Source organism: Ptychodera flava, chromosome 5 (assembly GCF_041260155.1).
Source record: "Ptychodera flava strain L36383 chromosome 5, AS_Pfla_20210202, whole genome shotgun sequence".
NCBI lineage: Eukaryota > Metazoa > Hemichordata > Enteropneusta > Ptychoderidae > Ptychodera > Ptychodera flava.
The window spans coordinates 10848764-10870502 of NC_091932.1; the positions used below are offsets into that span (position 1 = coordinate 10848764).

Here is a 21739-nt window from a genome sequence, read left to right on the forward strand (position 1 = left end):
ATTATACTAAATATATTTTCTGTAAATTACACATGGAACTGTTAATTTCAGTATGTAAATCATTGAATTGTTTTTCCACTCCTTTTTTCATAGCTGACCAACTCATAAAATTCACACACAGAAAATGTGGTAATCTTTTCAGAAGAATTGCATTCAACGTTGACACCAATACTCTAGTAAAACTGCACTGAAAAAGACATGCCAAAGAAATGGCAGTTAACAATACTGAGTTAGCAGCAACATCTTATTCCATGATATCTATGATTCATTTCTAGGAATGCACATATATGAGTACCTGAGCTTGCCTGTCATAGTCACCACTTAAGAAATCCTGAACTGTTTCTGAGTAATTCTTCTTCCAAAACCCTGGTCTGTAAAACTTCAATAATGTTAATACCATAGACCTCATAAAGTTCACAACATTAATTAAAGTTTTACATGTAAGGTATACAGACATCTGAAGTCATAGACAATACAACCTGAATCACCCTACAAATTTTCAATCTTTTACATTCAATATTCCTGATATTTCTAAAGCGGAATGCTGAATTCATGTGAACAAGAAGGAAAATGCATTATATTTGAATTTACATACAATGTGTAACATTTTGAACTGAAATTGCAGTAACTTAAAACATTTTGATTCTGTGTCTGTTTCGAAAATCTTCCAAAAATATCATTAATCAGCCCTGATTGAAATCTTTAACTTCTCGACTTAACAGCTGTTCAATTGATATTTTACAGGACAGAAAAGCACTTTATTATCTCTTACCTGTTCATACCTGGCAAGTTACCCCAGAAATACCTGAAGCCTATCAGAGCAGACACATCATTAGAATCAAAAGCCATACTCTCAACCTAGTTTAAAAGTCAAAATAAATGTTACAAAATAACTAATATCTGACACAAAGTAGCAAAGATTGATGTAGGAGTATGAGTCTTTGCTGTACTAACATTTGGGTGAGGGCTTAAGAATCCTACATACAAAAGAGACACTTTCAGATTTTTTTCTCACTTGCAAAACTAAACCCCAATAAATAAACTGAACCCCAATGAAGTATATATAAATTCAATACTGTTAATAACATAGACCTCATAAAGTTCACAACATTAATTAAAGTTTAACATGTAAGGTATACAGACATCTGATGTCATAGACAATACAACCTGAATCACCCTACAAATTTTCAATCTTTTACATTCAATATTCCTGATATTTCTAAAGCGGAATGCTGAATACATGTGAACAAGAACAAGAAGGACAATGCATTATATTTGAATTTACATACAATGTCTAACATTTTTCATACCCCAATAAAATATATATTTTCTGAAAGCCCTGATTTAGGGAAATCTCATTAACAGTCACATGACAAGAGTTTTGCCAAACCTTCCAAAAATACTTTTTTCTCCTTTTATCGAACATGCTGCAAAATTTCCATTTGAAATTTGTCATTGACATGCCTTGGTTATATCCTTCAAATCTGTGTCTTGGATTTCCTCACTATACCTTTGGCTTTTTTATGCACTATTGATGGTTTTAGATTTAGGAGCTTTCAAGGAATGGAAACTGTCATGCCATGTAACTTCAATGGAGACTTTGAGAAAAAAATCGCAGACTCTCACCACAATCTAACTTATATAATTTCAAAACAACCATACCTGAAGTAGTTTTGAGACTGACAGTTCATCCTCCTTATCAATATCAGCTTCACTTTCAAATAACCAAAAGAATGGTTTGCTGACATCCCTATTTCCAGTCAAGGCTTTGAAGATTCTGTGAAATTCAAGCACTCGCTGGACACTGGGTTCTGAATGATACAAAATCCCACAATGGCATTAATAATGAGGCACGATTGTTTTTCTGTCACATCTGCTAAGCATCATCTTTTCAAATTCTCCTATCTGGGAATATGTGGCAATCGTGCAAAATAAGAAGAAATACTTAATCATATGATAAGTGATGATGTGGTATCAATCATACCATGAAAATTACGATAGTTATGCAATTAAATTGTATTATTGAAAATAATGTGCTACATGATGTTTCTCAATGATTTACCCTGTTAGTTCACCTCAAGAAGAGAGAAGCAAAGTTTTGGATCAAGTTGAACACAAGGAAAGAAAAACATTCTTAAAAAACTTAAATAGGCACATTCTGTGCTACTTTTGATAACTACATATAAACTGAAAATGCTCGAGTGTTTCAGTAAATTTTTGCAGTTATCTGTAAATTGAAACTTTTGCCACAATTTTTTGTTTTCATTGAAATTGCTACGATCAACATCATGAACAATATTTACTACAGATTAATTCCAAAGGTCATTAAGTATACAAATAAAAATTAAGCTTAAATAAAAATACTAAATTTCATTGACTGCTGTCATTGTATCACCACTTTATATATCAAGCATATATTGCCTTTGGTCAAGTCCTCCCAGCTTTATATGCCAAACTGGGGAGCTCATTGAACATGCAAATTACAAATTAGCTGACATGAAAACTCAAAATATCTTTCTCTAATACAAAATATACATAGTAGTTTCATAAAGTTTTTTAGTGTCATCCCAGTCTTATGTCCCTAATTTGGAAAGTTAGTTCAATATGCAAATTAGTAGCTTGCTGGAGTAAAAATGCTAAGTGACTTTCAGAAATATTTTATCATAGTATCTTCAAGGTACATGGTATGTTGTCAATTTCGATCAAGTTTATTCAGATATGTATCTCTAATTATGAAAATTCATTTGATATGTTAGTTTACCTATAAGTTCCAAAACACTTTCATGAAAATTATATCATAGTATCTCCAATGTACATAGCAAGTTTTGTCACTTTTTATCAAGTCAGAGATACATCCCTAATTGGAAAAGTGCATTACAAATATGCAAATTAGTAATCGCCGAAGTAAATTGCTCAATGACTTTCAATAATATTATACATTTTAAGTATACTTAATAAATTTTGTAAACTTTCATATATTTATCCAAAATTATGAAAGTTTAGATAAACAAATTCATAATTAACCAATCTGAAAATGTTTCAGTCACTTTCATAAATATTTGTGTATCTTCAATGTACATTAACAAATCATCAAATTAGGTCAAGTATATCCATCTGTATATCCCTTATCAAGAAAGTATGTAAAATATGCAAATTGTCACTTGCTAAGGCAAACACAATAAATGTATGCAATAGACAGTTTACTCAACTTTGAACATGGAAATTCAGATTCCCTGCTGCAGAAAAATCATAAAATATGCAATTAGGTAATTAACTTATCTGAAAATGCAAAAACCACTTTCATGAACATCATAGCATGTTTGTTGTATGTTTCAAATTTCTTCAACTTTCATCAGTTCCATCCAGATATGTATGCATTTTTCAAAGTGTATGTTATATATGTAAATTGATAATGGTTCTACTCCGGAATAAAAGGACGCGATGCGTTCTACAGACTCAGTACGCCCAAATAATCACGTGATGCCGGTACAAACAAACCCACATGTGTACAAACGCGTATGGAAATCCACGTACGTCTATGCGCGTTTGCGCACATGGCTTTGTTTGTACCGTGGTCGATTCGAATTCCGGGTTTGGCCTATTGGCAAACACAACAATTCTGTCCTCCAATGATGTAGTAACATATTTTCTTAATATACATACCCTATCCGAAATATATATCAAGTCTATCTAGATATATAACCCAAATTAGGAAATTGAATGAGATATGCAAAGTAGTTATTCGCTGAACTTAAAAGCTAGGTCACTTTCCAGAACATATTATGTTCATTGTATGCTACAAAAAATAGTATTATAACTCTAATGAATATCACATAACTTTAAATGTACATTAGTAATTTCCTGAACTTACATCAATAAGATATATACCTTCCATACAAAACTTAATCAAATATACAAAGAAGTAATAAGCTAAAGTAAAATGTCCTCAATGACTTCAATTATGTTTTATTATAGTACGACAAGTTTACCTAGCATTTTTGTAAACTTTCATAGTCAATTCATTTATGAATCGCAAATTATGGCAGTTGAAAACTGCAAATAATTTGTTAACAAATATGAAAATGCGTAAAGAACTTTCTTACATATCACATTAGCTGTGGTAAATACAATTTCTTAAATAGAAAGTTAAGTAGACTTTGAACATGAATAGTCTGATATATATCCCTACTTACAGCGAGGGCACGAGTTATCGGAACACCAAATTAGGTAATTACCCAGCAACTTAGCTGAGCACTTTGCAATTTGACCTGGCATTTACCTAAACAAGAGTCTCTTTTATTGTCTGAAGACTGATGTGATAAGATATCCACCAAACTCAGCACGCAGCTCCCACTGAGTAAACTGATATGCCTACACTGGAACAACCCATTTTAAACTGGCATCTAGTCATGGGAAAATTGTGAAAAGGGGGAATAAATATTATGCTGTAACACAATCTATTGTACTCATTTTGTGTTCTGGGCCTGAACCTGACAGGTTTTGCCTCTGTATGTTATTTGGAATGGAAATATCGCAGCATCCCTCGTAAATCTAATACTACAAAACTCATCAAATTTACCACCTTCCATGAGCCCACCACCGACGTTGATGGAACAGTCCATTTTTATCATATGATTGGATGGTTGCTCTGACAGTCAGTGTTTCTTCAATGTATGTAATTGTGATTAAAAAACTGGTAATAACATGCATATATACAAAAACAGGACACAAAACGACAGCGGCAAATCATGTTTTACACTTTACAACATTTTATTCCAGCCCTTCAAAACTCTCCCATCAACTACATGCAGCTGCCAGTCAAAAATGTTTTTTGCAGTGTAGGCATATCAGTTGTCTCAGTGGAGGAGCTGCCTGCTGAGTTTGGTGGATTTCTTATCAGTCTTCAGACCATAAAACAGACTCTTGTTTAGGTAAACGCCAGGTCAAATAGCAAAGTACTCAGCCAAGTTGCTGGGTAATTACCTAATTTAGTGTTCCAATAACTCGTGCGCCAAGTGTAAGACACTTTGTTTAACTTGCAAATAAGTAATTATTTAATCTGTAAATGCTTAAAAAACTTTAGAGCACATACTATTTGTCACGTCCACCAAGATATATATGCATTTTTAAGAATGTTTGTTAAACAAGCAAACTATTTATAAGCAGAAGCAAAACTTTTGTTTTTCAATAATTGTAACATAATATCTTCAACATACATATACTATTTCCTCAATATATATCAAGTCTACCTACATATATAACCCAATTGAGGAAATTGAATGAGATATGCAAACTAATTATTAGCTGATCTTAAAAGCGAAGACAACTTTCCAGAACATCATACTATGTTAATTGTATGCTACAAAATTATTCAACTTTTGTCAAGTCCATCCAGGTATATGCATTTGTCAAAATATGCACTTTTCTCACATCATTTACAATACGCAAACCCTATTTCCTCCCTATATAGCAAGGCTGCCTAGATATATAACCAAACTTATGAAATTGAATAAGAAATGCAAATATGTTGTTAGCCCTTCTGAAAATATGTTCAATATGCAAATTACTAAGTAGCAGAAGCAAACATTCTCTGAATTAAATGTAATAACATATTATGTTCAATGTACATACACTTCCTACTTCATACAGAAGGTCTACCTAGATATATAAACAAAATTAGGAAATTGAATGATAAGCAAATTGGTTATGTGATGATCTAAAAAAACTTTTAACTCTCATGAACATCACCTTACTTTCGATGTACATAAAAAATTTCCTGATTTGGTTACATCAATTAGATATATATCTACAATACAACAAGCTGATGTAAAAAGTTCTAAATTACTTTCAAAGTTATATCATTGTATGTTACGTGTAGCTTATAGATTTTATAAACATTCATAGAGTCAATTCATATTGTATCCCAAAATATGAAATGCTGAATATGCAAATTAGTTGCACCAGTTTTCATTCCAACTCTCTTAGAATTCTTGAGATACTGCTCCAATAGACATCAGTGAAACATTAGTTCAAATGTTGTGAACATACGAGCTACAAGGAATGGCATCCTGGCAGGCAATCGGATTGTATTATTGGACAAAGTATCATGTATACCAGTATGCACATCATGATGTGTTATCCTGGTGCCAAGTCTGAAATATTTTTTGGTCAACACTTATTAATCGCTCCCACTGGATGAAACGATAGAACTGATTGGGCCAAAAGATCTAGAATGCAATTGTCTATAATGCCATTACACTGATCATGATTAATGACTTTAATACTTACTCAAAGCAAACCGATCTGGATCATAATCCTTTGGTTTTGTCTTTGTAGATCGAAGATTACTAAAGCGACAGCCAGCTAGCAGCAAGTCAAATGGACCCCACTCAGCAAGCTACCAAATAAATGAAACAAAAATTAAATCATTTATGTGCATCGACAAACTTAAAGATAAAGTCATTGGCTCAATCATTTGAATTGACAGTTACAAGTTCAAATACTGGCAACAGATACACTTGTAGTACTGTCAAAAGGCAAACTTTGCCCATGTTCTCTTGACTGGTTGGCATACACTTTCAACATGACATTCTCCTTCTGAGTTTTGCATTCTTACAGCAAAATTCATAACACAAATTTTCATTTCAATTCATACTTTATGTTGTCATCTTTTTACATATCAACATTCAGTAAAGGAAGGATATTGTGATGTGATTTTCACTTGTTGTTGGCATTTGGTTTTCATGAAGTCAACAAATGGCCCATGGAGGTAATGAAAAATACCAACCAAAGTTAAATGTTATTTTTTGCCTGAGTTCTGTAACCAATTTCATCCCTACCACAGAATGATGTTTGTTAATAAGTATTTATGATTAGACATGATTAAAAACACTAGGCTCAATTACTGGCACACACATCGAGGAAACAAAACTTACATTTTCCTCTGTAATGTCCCTAATTCCTTGGACATGACAGATGTTAGGTTCACGTGCACGTGCTATAACAACAGCACTGCTGTCAGATTCTGAGGCATAGAAGCAATCAACCTTGATACCAAGCTTCTTTAGGATTACTGCAACTATAACGGAAATGTGTTCCAAATTAACAATATAATACCGGTAACTGTCGAAAGGTATTTAACCATGAATAAATATATTCATATTATCAGGGATGTAGAAAATTTTGGTAACAGGTTGCAAAACTTCAAGTAGAGGCAGTTAACTGTAGTGTAAGGGCACATACAGTTCGTGCAAAATGTCCTGATTTTTCACCAAAACTAATTTTCACAGTCGGCCAATTTTAGCTGACAGCTGGTTGTTTTTGCCAGCTGCCGGCTATTTTCTATGTCCCTGAATATTTGAAGAGTGCAATATACCGTATGTGTACATTGAATTTAAAGCAATGCCTGAAAGTGTTGAATGCTCCTGTACTGTAAAGAGTTTGTAGAATTATCACAACGATTGAATTGTTAATGTTCTAATTGCTAGTTATAAACAGCATCAACCATATGTTAATTACATCCTGATATGCTTTTCGATGGTTCTTCTTGGTAGTTACTTCTCAATGTCTACACAATCAGTCAACAGTTAAGCAGTTAATAACACTTATAAAGTTTGTATTGCAAAGCTAAATACTGGGTATTCACTTCAGGTACTTTAGGGAGCAGACAAGGGCAATTACCATATTTCATGACCACTACAACACTGCTGATAGATTAGTTTATAATTCCGATGAACAAAGGAAAACATTAAGGAATAATATCTTATTAATTATTGCTGTTTTGCTGTATCCTGTATTAAATTAATTACTAAAATGTTTGGGCTCCGCCAGTAAAGAGCTCATGACACTGTTAACATTTATAAACAAATATTCTCGATTGAAAAATTCCTGTTTCTTGGTGTGGTAATAAGTCTTTATTGAATTACCTGGAGAGATGCCATCAAACAGGGACAAAACTCTGATTGGTCTTCTATCATGTCTTAAAGGTATTGGGAAGATGTATCTGTTTGGAGAGTTTGCACTGTCAATATCAGCCAACATCATCTCATGTAGCCTACTGTTCCAGTTGTCTTGACGTCTCAATAATCCATGTTCACTCCCTGATCTGCACATGTAACACAGCCAGCCCTCAATTTGTTCTTCCTGTGAAGGAAACTTTGCAGTGATTCAATCCATGCATTAACTATATGCGCATGTAAGTGAATCTGTTGATCGATCACTCAGGTGGTAGTCCTACCTTATGAATAGTGGAAATTTCAAACATTTCAAAGCAAGAGATTTGCTATACGGCTCTTTCATATACAGTGTAACAATATTCTTTCGACACAATCAATGTCAATATACTATCTATCGGATACACATTTGAGCAAATCTGTCAACAGGTATGTAATGCAAGAAATTCAGACTTTGAATTGATATCCATCTTTCAATTGTTGGTTAATTTTACATTTGCCATTCAAGAAGGTACAGCTTCTGATATCTGATATTTGACGTGCACTTTCATCTAATCTGCGAATACCTTGAAAAACTTTACACTGGATGACTTAAATTTGCATGATTTATCATGGTCCCCTCAATCAGAACCCACTGCCCCCAAAATTTCAGGCAGAGGGCGACATTCCTGTCCATGGGAGAGAAACCTTGAGAAAATACACTGGTTTTATTCAGAACATCAGGTAATGGACAAAAGGCTTTTCCCAGCACATACCTTGTCAGATGTACCAGGACCAATCAAAACATCAAGACATGATGTACAGAAGATTCGAGAACAGGTGCTATCACTACAGAGCAAGACTTCACTTCCCTCTGAGCAGACAGAACAGAAAGACTGCCAAAGAAAGTTTTGGTGTGAGTATAGGTGTCATAGATGGACTATTTATTGACAGTCTCCTATTGTAATCAACATCATTAACATAGAGTACCTAGGAACTCTGGTAGTAACTTCAAAACTTTGTTTCACTGAAACCTATGATTACAGAATATGTCCCGATGAAACAGACCCTGCCACAAAGTAAGCAAATGTGGTGGCTGACAATGGACAAGTATCAGGACAACAACAGAGCATATGCCAATAGAAATATCAGCCGCAGAATAAACTAAGATACTCCCTTACTCGCACAACTCGGTCAGAACCAGCGTATAATATTACATATGGTGTAGGGGAACTAAAACTGAATCACAGCCTGATGCAGAATAGGTCTGTAGTACTATTCCCCATAGATGGGAGGATTCACAATAAGATTCAATGGCTGTTCTGAATTATTTTGGCCAGTAGTTAATATTGAATAACAAAAATATTACCTGAAAGCCATCATCATCATACAAGAAAAAACTATGCAGGTAATCAACCTGAAATGTGAGAAAAACAGATTTTAATTTTTAAAACTGATATATAAAGGGAGGGTAACGGCCATTGTTAATGGTAGATTTTGAAAATTTGGCATTAAATACAAGTGCCAAACAGTGCCAAACTAGGGTTATTTTTTCGTGTAATGAAGATATAACTTGTACATTTCAAACTGTGTGCTTAAAATGGTGTGACACACTTTTCTGTAAATGCTGTTTTAAAAAAATAATGATATAAATTTGGTTCACAGGTTTTAAAAATATGGGCATTGCTTAGGCCGAGTTGTATAAATTTTAAAATAATCATAGTACCATACCCTACATGTTTCACAAAGTCCTCCTTCAAATAGTGGATGCTGTGCAACAATCAACGACTCATCACCACAGACAATACAAACATCTGAAAATCGAAGAATGGAGCAGAGGTTAAATTGAACAAATAATTGCCTGTATTCATTGGGACACTCAGAAACATCAATTTATGTTTAGGAATAATGGCTATTGAATAACATTGACATGAGGCCTTTTCAACCGATTGTGCCACCATTGTTCATCACTCATTTCAATGAACACAGCCTTTTGTGTTGGCAACCCTATCATCCTTAATTTCTATGTATAATTCTTTAACCAAACAGTGTGCACAAATAGGAGTATATACTGCAGCATGTTGGCATTGGAAGTTATGAGTTGAGATAAGTGCTCTGTGAATTCAAATTTCAAAGTGACACGGACTTTCCTAACTAGAACGTGAATCCTACAAACTTCATCAAAAAGTATCAACAACTTACAACCGTGGCAAAGCAAGTGCATAGATAACTGATTGTAATACAAACAGAAACTACAATAGCAACAAGTACTGGAAAACCTTAAAGTATAGAAGCGGCATCTTTATTTTACTGATAAAGAGCTAATAAACCACGGGGTGCTTGGTTTAGATATGAGAAATCTCCTTGCCAAACGTAAATATAAGAAATCAACTTGGCATGGACTTCCTGAAAACAGTACCATTTAACGCCACCCTGCTGAGATTTCTTACTGACAGCGACAAAGTAAAGATAAACAAGGCGATGTTAGACTACATATTAATTACTATTAGTGTTTGTATTACAATCAGTTACCTATGCACATGCTTTGCCGCGGTTGTACCAGTATATGTGTATAAGGATAACTATTTGTGTCACAAAACATAAGTTAATTCAAATCATATGTTCTCACCTTGTATTTTTTTCTTTCCTTCTCTGACTTCTGTTATTCTTGTTTCTCTCACATTTTTCATTCTTTGTACTATGAAATACAAATGACCAATGCCAGTCAAAACTATGAGGTCAACTTTCACACAAAAATGAAAAGTGCTGTTGTGAGGTTATGTTTGTTAACACTGCACGAGCTTTACCAGATCAAACACATGTCCTACTGCATAGCTTCACAGATAAAAGTGTCCCTGCAACAGTGGGACATATGCCACAAAAAAAAATTTGTAAGGGTATAATATACTATTTTGTACTATTTTGATCACATGGGCAGTGTTGCCTCAGACATCTTGCGAGCTCAATTATATCATCATTATCGGTGTTCTCAGTACACATCATAGAATTTGTAACTAAACTTGTGTGGCATCAGGTAATATTTAGCGTTTGTATGTACAGCAGTACAAATCTGGTTATTTCTTCACTGAACAATATCCTACGATAAATGTATAGAAAAACATTGACTTTCAGAAGTAAAAAAAAAGTTTGACGTTAGCATTACTAGGTTTTGAATATTTGTATCAGAAGAAATCACATGAGACGACATTTCCCATACAGACATAATGCCCCACTTTTCCATCATCTCAAAAGAACTGTCTAACATTGAGTGCTTGTATCTAGGCATTCTCACCTTTTTCCTTCAATTGTTCGTCTTCAATGCCATCACTGTCTTCTGCACTATCTAAATTGCAAGCTTGCAACTTGTCATCTGAAATGGTCAACCACATTATGGCAGTTTAATGATCTATGTACAAAACCTATGACATTCAATTTGGTTTTTAAACTTTTAGGAGTCTGGACCCATTCCTAATGAAATACTATGAGGCTATTGCAAAAATACTGCATAGGATGCACATGGATATTGGCGCAGCGTATCACCCGATGCGAAGCGGAGGGCAATGCGTGGCACCAATGTCCAAGTGCATTCTTTGCTGTATTTTTGTAAAAACCTTATTAATCTTACATTCGTGACTGAGGCATCAAATTGTCAGATTAAAATTGACCATTTTTGAACATCATTAACAATTTTTCTTCTGATTTAATATAGTGCAAGTGTGGAACACTATCTCGGATGCGCTTCTGCAAGTTCTGGATAGTGTGTGTGCACTACACACGTACATACAGCATGGACAGAGCGCACGAGACATGTTCTGGCACTCGTCCAAAAAATCTTTGCCACAAGTTTGCAACTGTATTTAAATTGTTATGATCAACATAACAAATAAATTTACGATAGATAAATATGATACTTTGTAATGAAAATAATAAATTTGTTTGACTGCTGTCATTATAGCACAACCTTAGGTAGCAAGGGTAATTGCCTTTGGTCAAATCCTTCAGCCTTTATATGCAAACTATGTAAACTCATTAAACATACAACTGATATATTTGCTAATGCAAAAATGCAAAATGTTTTCACTTTTATTCCACAACTATATCACCAGTATTAGCCTACTCCTAGACAAAGTCTATTTGCCTTTGGAGATGTTTTGTCCCCCTCCCATACTCCGTCTAGCAGGGTGGTCGATGATAGAACAAAACTGTTAATTTAAGTGCAAATAGTCTCCAACAGAGACCGTAACATCACTGGCGTCCCCTTGAAAGTCAAGCACTTAAAATGGTCCTCTCATGATTAGCCTATGATTAAAAGGGTGTTGTTTATTATATTCATTATGCCCCATTGTGACACATGTTATCTGTCTCGTTTTTCTCGTGGTAATTACACTATAGCTACGCGCCGAACATGTTACATGAGAGGATCATTTTGAGTGATTGAAAGGGAAAATAGTGAGGTCATAGTCTCTGTTGGTGACCATTCACATTTAAATTGGCAGTTGTTGCTTGATATAGCTTTATCATTGCCATGTGGCTAGACAAAACATGGGGAAGATCATAACCCTTACCGAAAATTATTTCTACTGCAAATTTGCCGTAAGTTTGCTGCAAATATGCAGCAAGCATATAGCTTGCAGGAAGGAGTTGCAGAAGTTTGCAGGTAGATGTGACCCTCCTGCAAACCCTTAAGTCAGTTTGCAGCAAATTTGCGGTAAACGACTAAGTTGCTGCAAATTTGCGGCAAACCAGATTATTGCTGCAAATATGCAACAACACATGATTGACATATTTCCCACTATATCATTACCAGGGAGTACACACTACACACTGAGTACTGTTGCACTTCGTGACCAGTCATGTGTAAGCAACATAAAATTGATCTTTCATTCATATTTTATGTTCATTTATTTCATAACAGACAATCCACTTTTTAAATTATAATAACTGGTAATGCTAGATAATGAACAGGTTCAGTTATGCTGGTGAAAGCATTGCATGGATATAGAGTGCATCTATAGTATATACTGTAGTGATCTATGATGTAATAAAAGTGCCCTTTGACAATCCGGTTGGGTAAATTATGGTTGGATCGAAAACTGAAATTTTAGGGAAACAAATTTTTGAAACAGGGACTTGTCTGTCTTGCAAGTTACACCCTGTATTTTCTGCGAATGATACCAAAATGCAAACAGTTTCGAATGAAATGTGCGTTTGATGATGGTCTGTAAGGACACGTCGTAGACTGTTGTTACTGCAAATCTGTACAGTAATGTTTCCGCTACTACCTCCAAGCAGAGTAGTGGCTGTGCTCCAAGTTATTCATCCCATCAATGTAGTACATGTATACGGTACGTACAATGCACTGCAGCTTACAGTCTGTGTCCCATCGATGCCGCTGACAAAATCTCGCCTTCTGATAACATGGGTCGAGGTAAAAGGCTTTTGTCCATGTTTTCAGCGTTAGAGTTATATTACCGAGCACAAATTTGAGGTTTAGGATTACACTCCATCCCGAGTCGCTGTACGAAAATTCAAAGCGCCGCTTCACCAACGTCCAACACGTCCTGTGTATCAGCTGCGAGCAGCCGACATGTTTACACTCTCCGGTCACGGTTCATCAAGGTCATTTCGCGCATTGATATTGATTCTTCGTGCTGAAAGAATTTTTACTCTCTTTTTAGTCTTTCTATGATAAAAATAACCATTTTCATTAAACATATAAATTAAATGCTATATTAAGTATGAAATATAACGGATTGGTACAGATGTAGAGTCAATTCCAGCATTTAAAAACGGGACTACATTATCAATCGCGTAATGATTTACAGATCGCACTTCCGTTATCGTCATGAGGCTTGATCGGCGCGAAGTTAGATTTTAGTACCATCGGCCAGTGTCGGTTGCGTACTTGTGAGCAGGGAGTTTTCTAGTTGACAATTTCGTGATCTTTCTATGGAATTGCCAGCCAAATGATATCACATAGTTGCAAAAACGTGTATACAGTACCAGGGACAGGTGGAGTTCTAAATTTGTGAACGCCAGCGGCAGTAAAGATGCCGACTATATTTTCTGAGTACGGTATTTACTGTCCACACAGCACGGTGAGACCTGCAACCGGACCGGGAATCGTCCAGCGTCTGCGAACCGTTCAGAAATGTAAGTCAATGTACCGTTCGTCTGTACATCGATCGCTATAATTATGTTCTGTAATCGTTGTATTGCAATCTTTACCTAAAGTTAAATTTTCGTTGAGTACTGATTCATACTGAATTCACTTTCGTTTCACAACAGTTACTTACAGTAAGTGCTGAGATTTTTGCAGATTGTCGCCGTCGTGTATGTAAACAACATACGGCGAGTTGTCCGCTGTCGGACATTTTAATCATTATTAATTTAATTTCGATCATGAATATTTATGCATTTTCTGCATAAATTTTTCAACTTGATTTTGTCTCATTTTCAAATAATTATCGATTTCTTTCATGAAATTTACAATGTTTGGTCAAACGGTAAAGACTTACACTGCTCCCTGAACGATTTATATTTTTCAGAATCCATTGCTGGTACACTAAAGGGGACACGAAATTCAGAGAACAGAAAGCCAAATCGCAGCCTTTGACAGTAATGTAAATGTTACATGAAACTTCTCAAGTCAAAAGAAAATCTTGACATGATCATGACACTTATGTGGCATGAAATGAACATGGCATATAATAAAATAAATTGTACCACAATTGAATTTAACCTTTTTTTCTCTGTCATCTTTTTGTTTATAATAACTTTATTTGCGCTGACCATTGTTTCTCGTGAAACTGGTATTTCAGAGTTTAGTTGGATAAATAATATTTATATATTGGCGGACTGTGGATAGCACAAGATGTGTTTTATCCAACTAAACTCTGAAATACCAGTTTCACGAGAAACAATGGTCAGCGCAAATAAAATAATTTGCTGTATGGAGTTTGCGGCAAATTTTCGGTAACATTCAAATTAATTTGCTGCAAGTTTGCTGCAAGGATTGTGCCGCAAGTTTGCTGCAAAGAGTTTGCAGCAACGTTGCGGCAGGGAGTTTGCTGCATATTTGCAGCAAGTTCACAAGAAACCTAATTTGCATCTGAAAAATGAACCACCCGCATATTTGCGGCAAATAGTTTGCTGCAAATTTACTGCAAAGCTTGCGGCAAATTTGCAGTAACAGTTTGCGGGAGGCCTAAAATTTCGGTAAGGGAAGTCTCCAATGGAGACCAAAAATACTTTGTCTAGAGACTATGTACACCAATATATACATAGCACTTCCATAAACTTTCATCAATTCCATTCAGTTTAATGTGCCCAATTTCGCATGTTCATTAAAAATGCAAATTATCAGAAATATATCAAATTATTGAGTCTGTTCAGATCTTACCATTGGATGGCTCTATAGACTCATGACCTTCTGGTTGAAAGTTGTCCTTAGCCCAACTGATTAATTCACCACAATCTTTCTTCTTTAGATTCCTGATTTCATCATGTGGATCACTGCTGGGGCCCATTCCCTGTTCATTCAGACTTGTCTGAAAAGCCCTATCTGCAGCTACCTGAGTACAGGAAGAAAAAATTTCATCAACAAACTTAACATAATCATATGGTCTGTTGAGGGTTGTAAGTTTACCATGAGATTGTACGTGTACTTCCAGATCTTACTCTGGTTTTGTAATGCACAGCAATTTATCAGTATTCTTACTCTGTTCCACCATTGACAATCAGAAGAAATGTTTATATCTTTGAGAATATAATTATATATAGCACAGACAATGGTAATGAAAGTCTGAGGTGAACTTGCCTTCCGGGAATATTTCTGAAGGAAATAAAATCGCGAGACTACACAAATTGTCACATTTCTTTCTTTTTGTCAGATTTCATTTAACAGCCTGTTTCTCGGTATACCCCATAAATCATGCCGTAATGCCCAGCACTCAGTTTGCAGCCATAGCTTTTTCATGAGTCTTTCAGGACGTGTATTTGTTAACAATGGACATAAATTTACATTTGTACAAGTCAACTGCAGTGTAACTGTACATTGCCAGTGTTCACAAGTTGAATGTGCAAAAGCATCATTGGGCATAACCAGAAACCACGCCAAGAAAAATAATAAAATACATAGCATCATTGATTTTTTGCTCAAATTTGGGTAGAAGCGAGTGTACATACAGTATTTAATAGCTTCTATGCGCGTTAGCTTGTATTATTTTTAATGTCAAGTGCATCTGAACACATTTTGATGCACGTAGGCGAAGTACGTAATGTTTGGCAACTGTTGCAATGGACACACATAAACATAATATACATGAAGCCTAGTACATCAAAATTTGAATCATAATCTGAACGTGGCACAACCCCTTGGATAGTGATAAATTTTAAGTAAGAAAATCTAAGAATCTTAACTTAATAACCTGCAGTGATATACTAGTGAAAAGCAATAGAGAGGTAAAAGTTGCTACCTTTAAGGCTTCATGTACAGCAGTCTTGTAAGTTTTCATCCGACTGAAGCTAACTTCATGAAAATTATCTTGAAAATTTCTGAATTGTTTCAAACAATTGACATCAATCTGTGAAATAAAACATACCCATCAGATGCTACCTTAGTGATTTCAAGCACACGTAAACTGTAAAACAGCACTTTTCAACATGCACAAAAAGTTTACATGGACATCATGTGACATAAATTCAACACAATGTAATCTTTAAGCACAATGGCTGAACCAACATTTTGATCTTAGCAGCAGAATGATTTATTTTGTTGCATATATTCAAACTATTCAAGTCAGAGTTCAGTGACGATAAAAAGTTCCTACATTATGATGTAGACCTTTAATTTTTACAATAACTGTTCTTTTTATTCAGCACAGTGGATTAACGTTTTAATATGTATATCCTTTTGTCACATATACTGGTACTGGATTAGCAAAGTCCCCCTGTTAATTTCATCCTGGATGACACAGTGCATACAGGGGATAATATAGGAGTATATTGCAATGCATTCTACACAAAGCCATAATCCTGGCAATTTATATGTACAGAATATTATGATGGGTTCTGGTCAATGACCCTAGAGTGCTGTGGATCATCCATCCACCAGTTAAACCTTAAAAAGAAATCATCAGCATATATTTTCAAAAATTAACATGACACTCTGCTTACCAAAGAAATCTTGGCATCTCCATACCAAAATATCCATCTTTGATGAGCCTTTGCTGGTTTGTGATTGGCATATGATGGGGAGATTATCTTTCCTGGCCACCATGGGTAGTGTTTCAGTTTACCCCAGACAAGCTGTCCTTCTCCAAACTCTTGTTTCTGCAGAACAAGAACAAACAGCGTCTATAGAATATGTTTATATAAAAGTGATGTATAATTTACATTACTGAGAAAGATTAAATTTTAACCATAGCACCACACTGCAAATCCTGCTGACTCTTTCAAGGATTTGCCATATTACATGCTATATGCACCATCACATTGCGTGTTGTCTTCTGACTACAGCACAAGAAAACGCACTGTAATACCATTTTTAGAATCAAGAGGATAATGAAAATCACTACACTGTATGTTTAAATCATACCGTACCATTTTGTGTGTGAATTGGGATACATATTGACACCTAGGTAGACCAGTCATACATGACACAAGTGAAACTGAATCCTGATGAATTCAGCAAGCCAACTGCAATCTCATTTCCAAGATCAATTCATAACTCCATCGATTGATTTCTCAATCAAAACGGGCAGCACCAATCCAGTCACATACATTGTCAGTTGCACTTGTGTCTGTATACACTATTGCTGCATTAGTGCCAGGGTACCTTGATATGGAGACTGCCAGTGCATAAACTTTACATGAAACTATCACATAATACATACCATGGTGATGAATCGCTTTCAAATTACATATCTTTCAACTTCTAAACACAGTGTTGTTATTTGTGCTGAGATATTACCGTCTCACCTCTATGTCACCTGTAGCTTTAGGTTCTTCCTTGTCGGGTCTAATCTTCAGTTTAGATTGCTTAGCTTTGATGGCAATCTTCAGTTTAGATCTCTTAGCTTTGATGACAGATTTAGAACTCCCTTGTCTCTCTCTTTTCTGGAGTAAAATGTCAATAAAATGTAAGGAGCATATATACTTGATGTGTAACGCAAACATGTACTGCTATAGCATTGTTTGGGACTAATTACAAAGTCATGTAATATAGCAACCTTTGTTGGTAGAGACCAACCTACCTGGGAAAACTCAAATGTCATGATTTGAGCAGAGCACATTTATCATGTTAGCAGTATACTGACAATCCACAAAAGGGCTTTCATGCACAGAAATAGTATAAAATAAAATATTAAAACTCGCAAATGCTTGGAGAAGTGGCATCTTGTATTGTGTAATAAGAGAGAGCGTATGAGCACCTGCTTCCGTGGCTTTTTATGAAGTTTTTTACCACCAGCTTGAAATTTGTCAACTTTTTTGACAGTCTGGCGTAGACACAACTGCCAGGCAGATAATCCCCTGAGACTTCCTTGGCCCTGTAATAAAGATTTCAAGACCAAAATAAATTCACTGAGATTGAGAGACAGAATATCCATCCCAGATAACATGTCCAGTTAAAAGAAATTAGAAACTTCATTTTCTCTCTTCCATAGAAAACAAAAAGATGATTGAAAAGAAACCTTAACAAGATTTAAAAGTTTTTGTTGAACATTATCCCAAACCATGAGCAAAAGTCAAAATAACAGAAAGATAGGCTGTGTTACTTTGAGAAAATATCAGGATGTCATTACAAGTATACTATAATTTAATGCCCAGAAACAAGATATGTTTGTCTAGCATATACACGACTTTACTTAAACTGTTAACATCTTATATGAGGCTGATGGAAGAAATTTACAGATTGACATTTCCTCTCACATAGCTACATTTAATAACAGTGTTTCTAATGAAAGAATGAATTTACTTGATTTTGCTGTTCACCTTCTAGATGCCCTATATGTTTTGTTTCAGATTTTCTTTTATGCTTGGTTTAGGATTTTCCTTTTACGCTTTGTTTCAGATTTTCTTCTTACCTCAAAAGTTCCGTGTCCTCCAGGTCTTTTCTGCTCCGTCTTTCCTTCTTCGTTGGGTTTCCCATCAATACTGTCAGTTGCTTCTAAACCACTAGGTGTCGACACCTTATTCTCTACTGCAGGTCCAGTTGGGTAGGCAGTTTTCATGACAACAAAATCTGTATCTCCTACTTCTCTTTCTGAGATGTCCCCGATTTCAAGGTCACTTCTATCTGCGTCTGTGGTGTGTTTCTGAATCTGATTTTGTTGATCGCTATTGCTAGCTTGATCCAAACCCGATACAAAAAACAAGTCATTCAAGCTGGACTGAGGACCGTCACTGGGAACTTCAGCAGACAGATTTGCCAATTCTTCAGTGAAAATAATATCATTATTATTATCATCTTGGCCATCAATAACCTCAATCCCACTTGGTTCCATATTCCAAAAAGCCTGTTCAGAAACAGTTACTGCATCCTCCGGACCACTAGCCATAGAAAATATGTCACTCATGAGATCTTCACACACTTGTTCTCCATCATTCGCAATCTCTTGGTGTCCTTGTCTGCAATTTTTGCTCCTTGTTTCATCAATGCCATCTATTGGTGCAAAAGTTCCATGAACCTCACTATTTCCCATGTCTCCAATGTCCCTGTCAAAGCTGATATTTTCCTTTGCACCAGGTACTTCTATCACTGACCCATCAATCAGGTCAAAATCTTGATCACTGCTTTCCCCGTCTTCTTGGACACCCATCAAAACAACCATTTCAGCTTTACTTTCCTGTGATTTGTATGTTTTGACATGTCTCTCAGTAGTACTTTCATCATCTTCGGAAATGCTATCACCAGCTTCAAACTCATCATCACCAACTTTCCCGGTATACCTATCCCTGTCGGGTGTACTGGTACACCAGAGTGAATCATCTTGTAGTCCTGTAGTGAGATGCTCAACAAGTTCAAGGTATCTCTTTCTGTTACAGTTTTCTCCATCCTTACTTTCAACATCACTCCTCTCAGTGTCAGTCTCACTTATCATGTTTTCTGAACACAGCAGATCTCCATCACAGACACTTCCAGCTGGAGGACAAACCTTTCTCCCCTTCCCTGAAATCAAATCTTGATCTGGAAAATGTGAATTTGATCCTGATTGTCTTTTCTCTAAAGCATCTTTGGAAGACACTAAAGACTTCTGCACAACGTCCTTCTGTTGCTGCTCTGTAGACATCCACTGACGGTATTTTGCAGTACCTCCATAACCAGCTCTGACATTTTTGCTCACAGACCGCTTTTCCTTTGCCATAGAATGGCGGGGTTGCTGAACACATCCAACATGTTGCTGTCTTCTGGAAAGTTGACTTGGCATTCTCTCTATGAACTCATGAAACTGGTCTCTGGTCTGCTGGACATCACTCCATTTCTTTGCAGCACTCTGAACTACACACGCATTTCCGTGTAGACTTCTCTTTCTTTTCTGTCTTCTCTTAGCTTTGAAAAAGCTCATACCACCTGGGCATTCCTTTACGGTAGAGGCATGTGTGCCCACAGCCATCATGTTTGTTCCTTTAATGAATAAAGAACTCAATATTGTATGTTGAAATGTAGAAAATGTTTGTGGCATTTGCTACATTGCTCTTAACTAAAAATACGCATACATGTCTTGTACTTTTATAGTAAGAAAATCATGGTAAAATCATGTCAAAAATATCGTCCAAGGGAAACATGGCACCTGATGTTGCATGAAATCGCATGCATATTAATGTTAAGATATGCTGTGTATGACAATGGTGAAAAGTGATGCTCTAAATTGCTGAAGAATTATGTCCTTGAAAGAAGAAAATAAAATATATGCCTATCTAACTACAAATTTTCATTTGCTCATTTCCATTTACAATTATACACAACTGGAACAGTGTGGAATAGTTGGTAAAAAGCATGACCACAGAAAGAAATCACATCTCCTCACCCCGACCACCCTCTCCAAATAGTGTGGTCCTATAGCATGCATGCTTGTTTTCAACATTTTATCTAATGGTATGGTTCTATACTGACAATTTCTCAGAATGAACAACTGTGATCTTACTATAGATCAGAGGCCTGTTAAAATTATTTAACAGAATAATGTACTGCACCTTCATTTCTACAACATATTTGACAAACTATTTTTGTTAATTCATAGAATGAGATTTCAATTAAACAAACATTGTCAGAGACGAGGGTACAATATGTGTAACTGGAATTTTCATGATAACATTTAAATGAAAGCTTTATGAGACTTTGACATATTAGTGAACATGACCCGCATGTTAGTAAGGTGTTTCTAACCGTCAAAACATAGTGTCAATGAAACTTTGCCCACATTTGGTTTGATGTGGCAGGTCAGAATGAATATACATAACTACATGTATGTTTACCCCTGGGAACATGCATATCAAGTTTCAAAGCATTTGGACGAGCGATTTCAGAGAAAAAAATTCACCAAAAATGGAAAAAATTAGCAAAAAAAAAACAAATATGAAAATTTAACCCCAATTTGAAAACACACGACTGAAGTTGCCTCTAGGCACATGAATACCAAGTTCAAAGCAATCAGAATAGTTGATTTGGAGAAAATGATTTTTTGACCAAAAATACAAAAAATTGCCCCCAAAATAAGAATATGAAACTTTCACCACAATTTGAACAAATCTGACAGAGGTCAACCCTGGGATAATGCATACCAAGTTCCAAGGCAATGGGATGA

General features: G+C 35.5%; 1 protein-coding gene across 1 annotated transcript in view; it reads right to left on the reverse strand.

Moving 5' to 3' along the window:
* LOC139133002 (DNA (cytosine-5)-methyltransferase 3A-like) overlaps window positions 1-21739 on the reverse strand; it is a 32165-nt gene that overhangs the window by 3207 nt on the left and 7219 nt on the right. The window contains exons 4-20 of the mRNA XM_070699343.1: window positions 19019-20559; window positions 18365-18481; window positions 17913-18050; window positions 17109-17264; window positions 16409-16516; window positions 15334-15505; window positions 11224-11301; window positions 10561-10629; window positions 9663-9745; window positions 9301-9348; window positions 8708-8827; window positions 7926-8142; window positions 6936-7078; window positions 6289-6397; window positions 1663-1811; window positions 773-858; window positions 296-371 (exon numbers count right to left, since the gene is read on the reverse strand). Of these exons, the coding sequence (XP_070555444.1) occupies window positions 296-371; window positions 773-858; window positions 1663-1811; window positions 6289-6397; window positions 6936-7078; window positions 7926-8142; window positions 8708-8827; window positions 9301-9348; window positions 9663-9745; window positions 10561-10629; window positions 11224-11301; window positions 15334-15505; window positions 16409-16516; window positions 17109-17264; window positions 17913-18050; window positions 18365-18481; window positions 19019-20559 (3410 nt within the window). The remainder of the gene's footprint in view (window positions 1-295; window positions 372-772; window positions 859-1662; window positions 1812-6288; window positions 6398-6935; window positions 7079-7925; window positions 8143-8707; window positions 8828-9300; window positions 9349-9662; window positions 9746-10560; window positions 10630-11223; window positions 11302-15333; window positions 15506-16408; window positions 16517-17108; window positions 17265-17912; window positions 18051-18364; window positions 18482-19018; window positions 20560-21739) is intronic.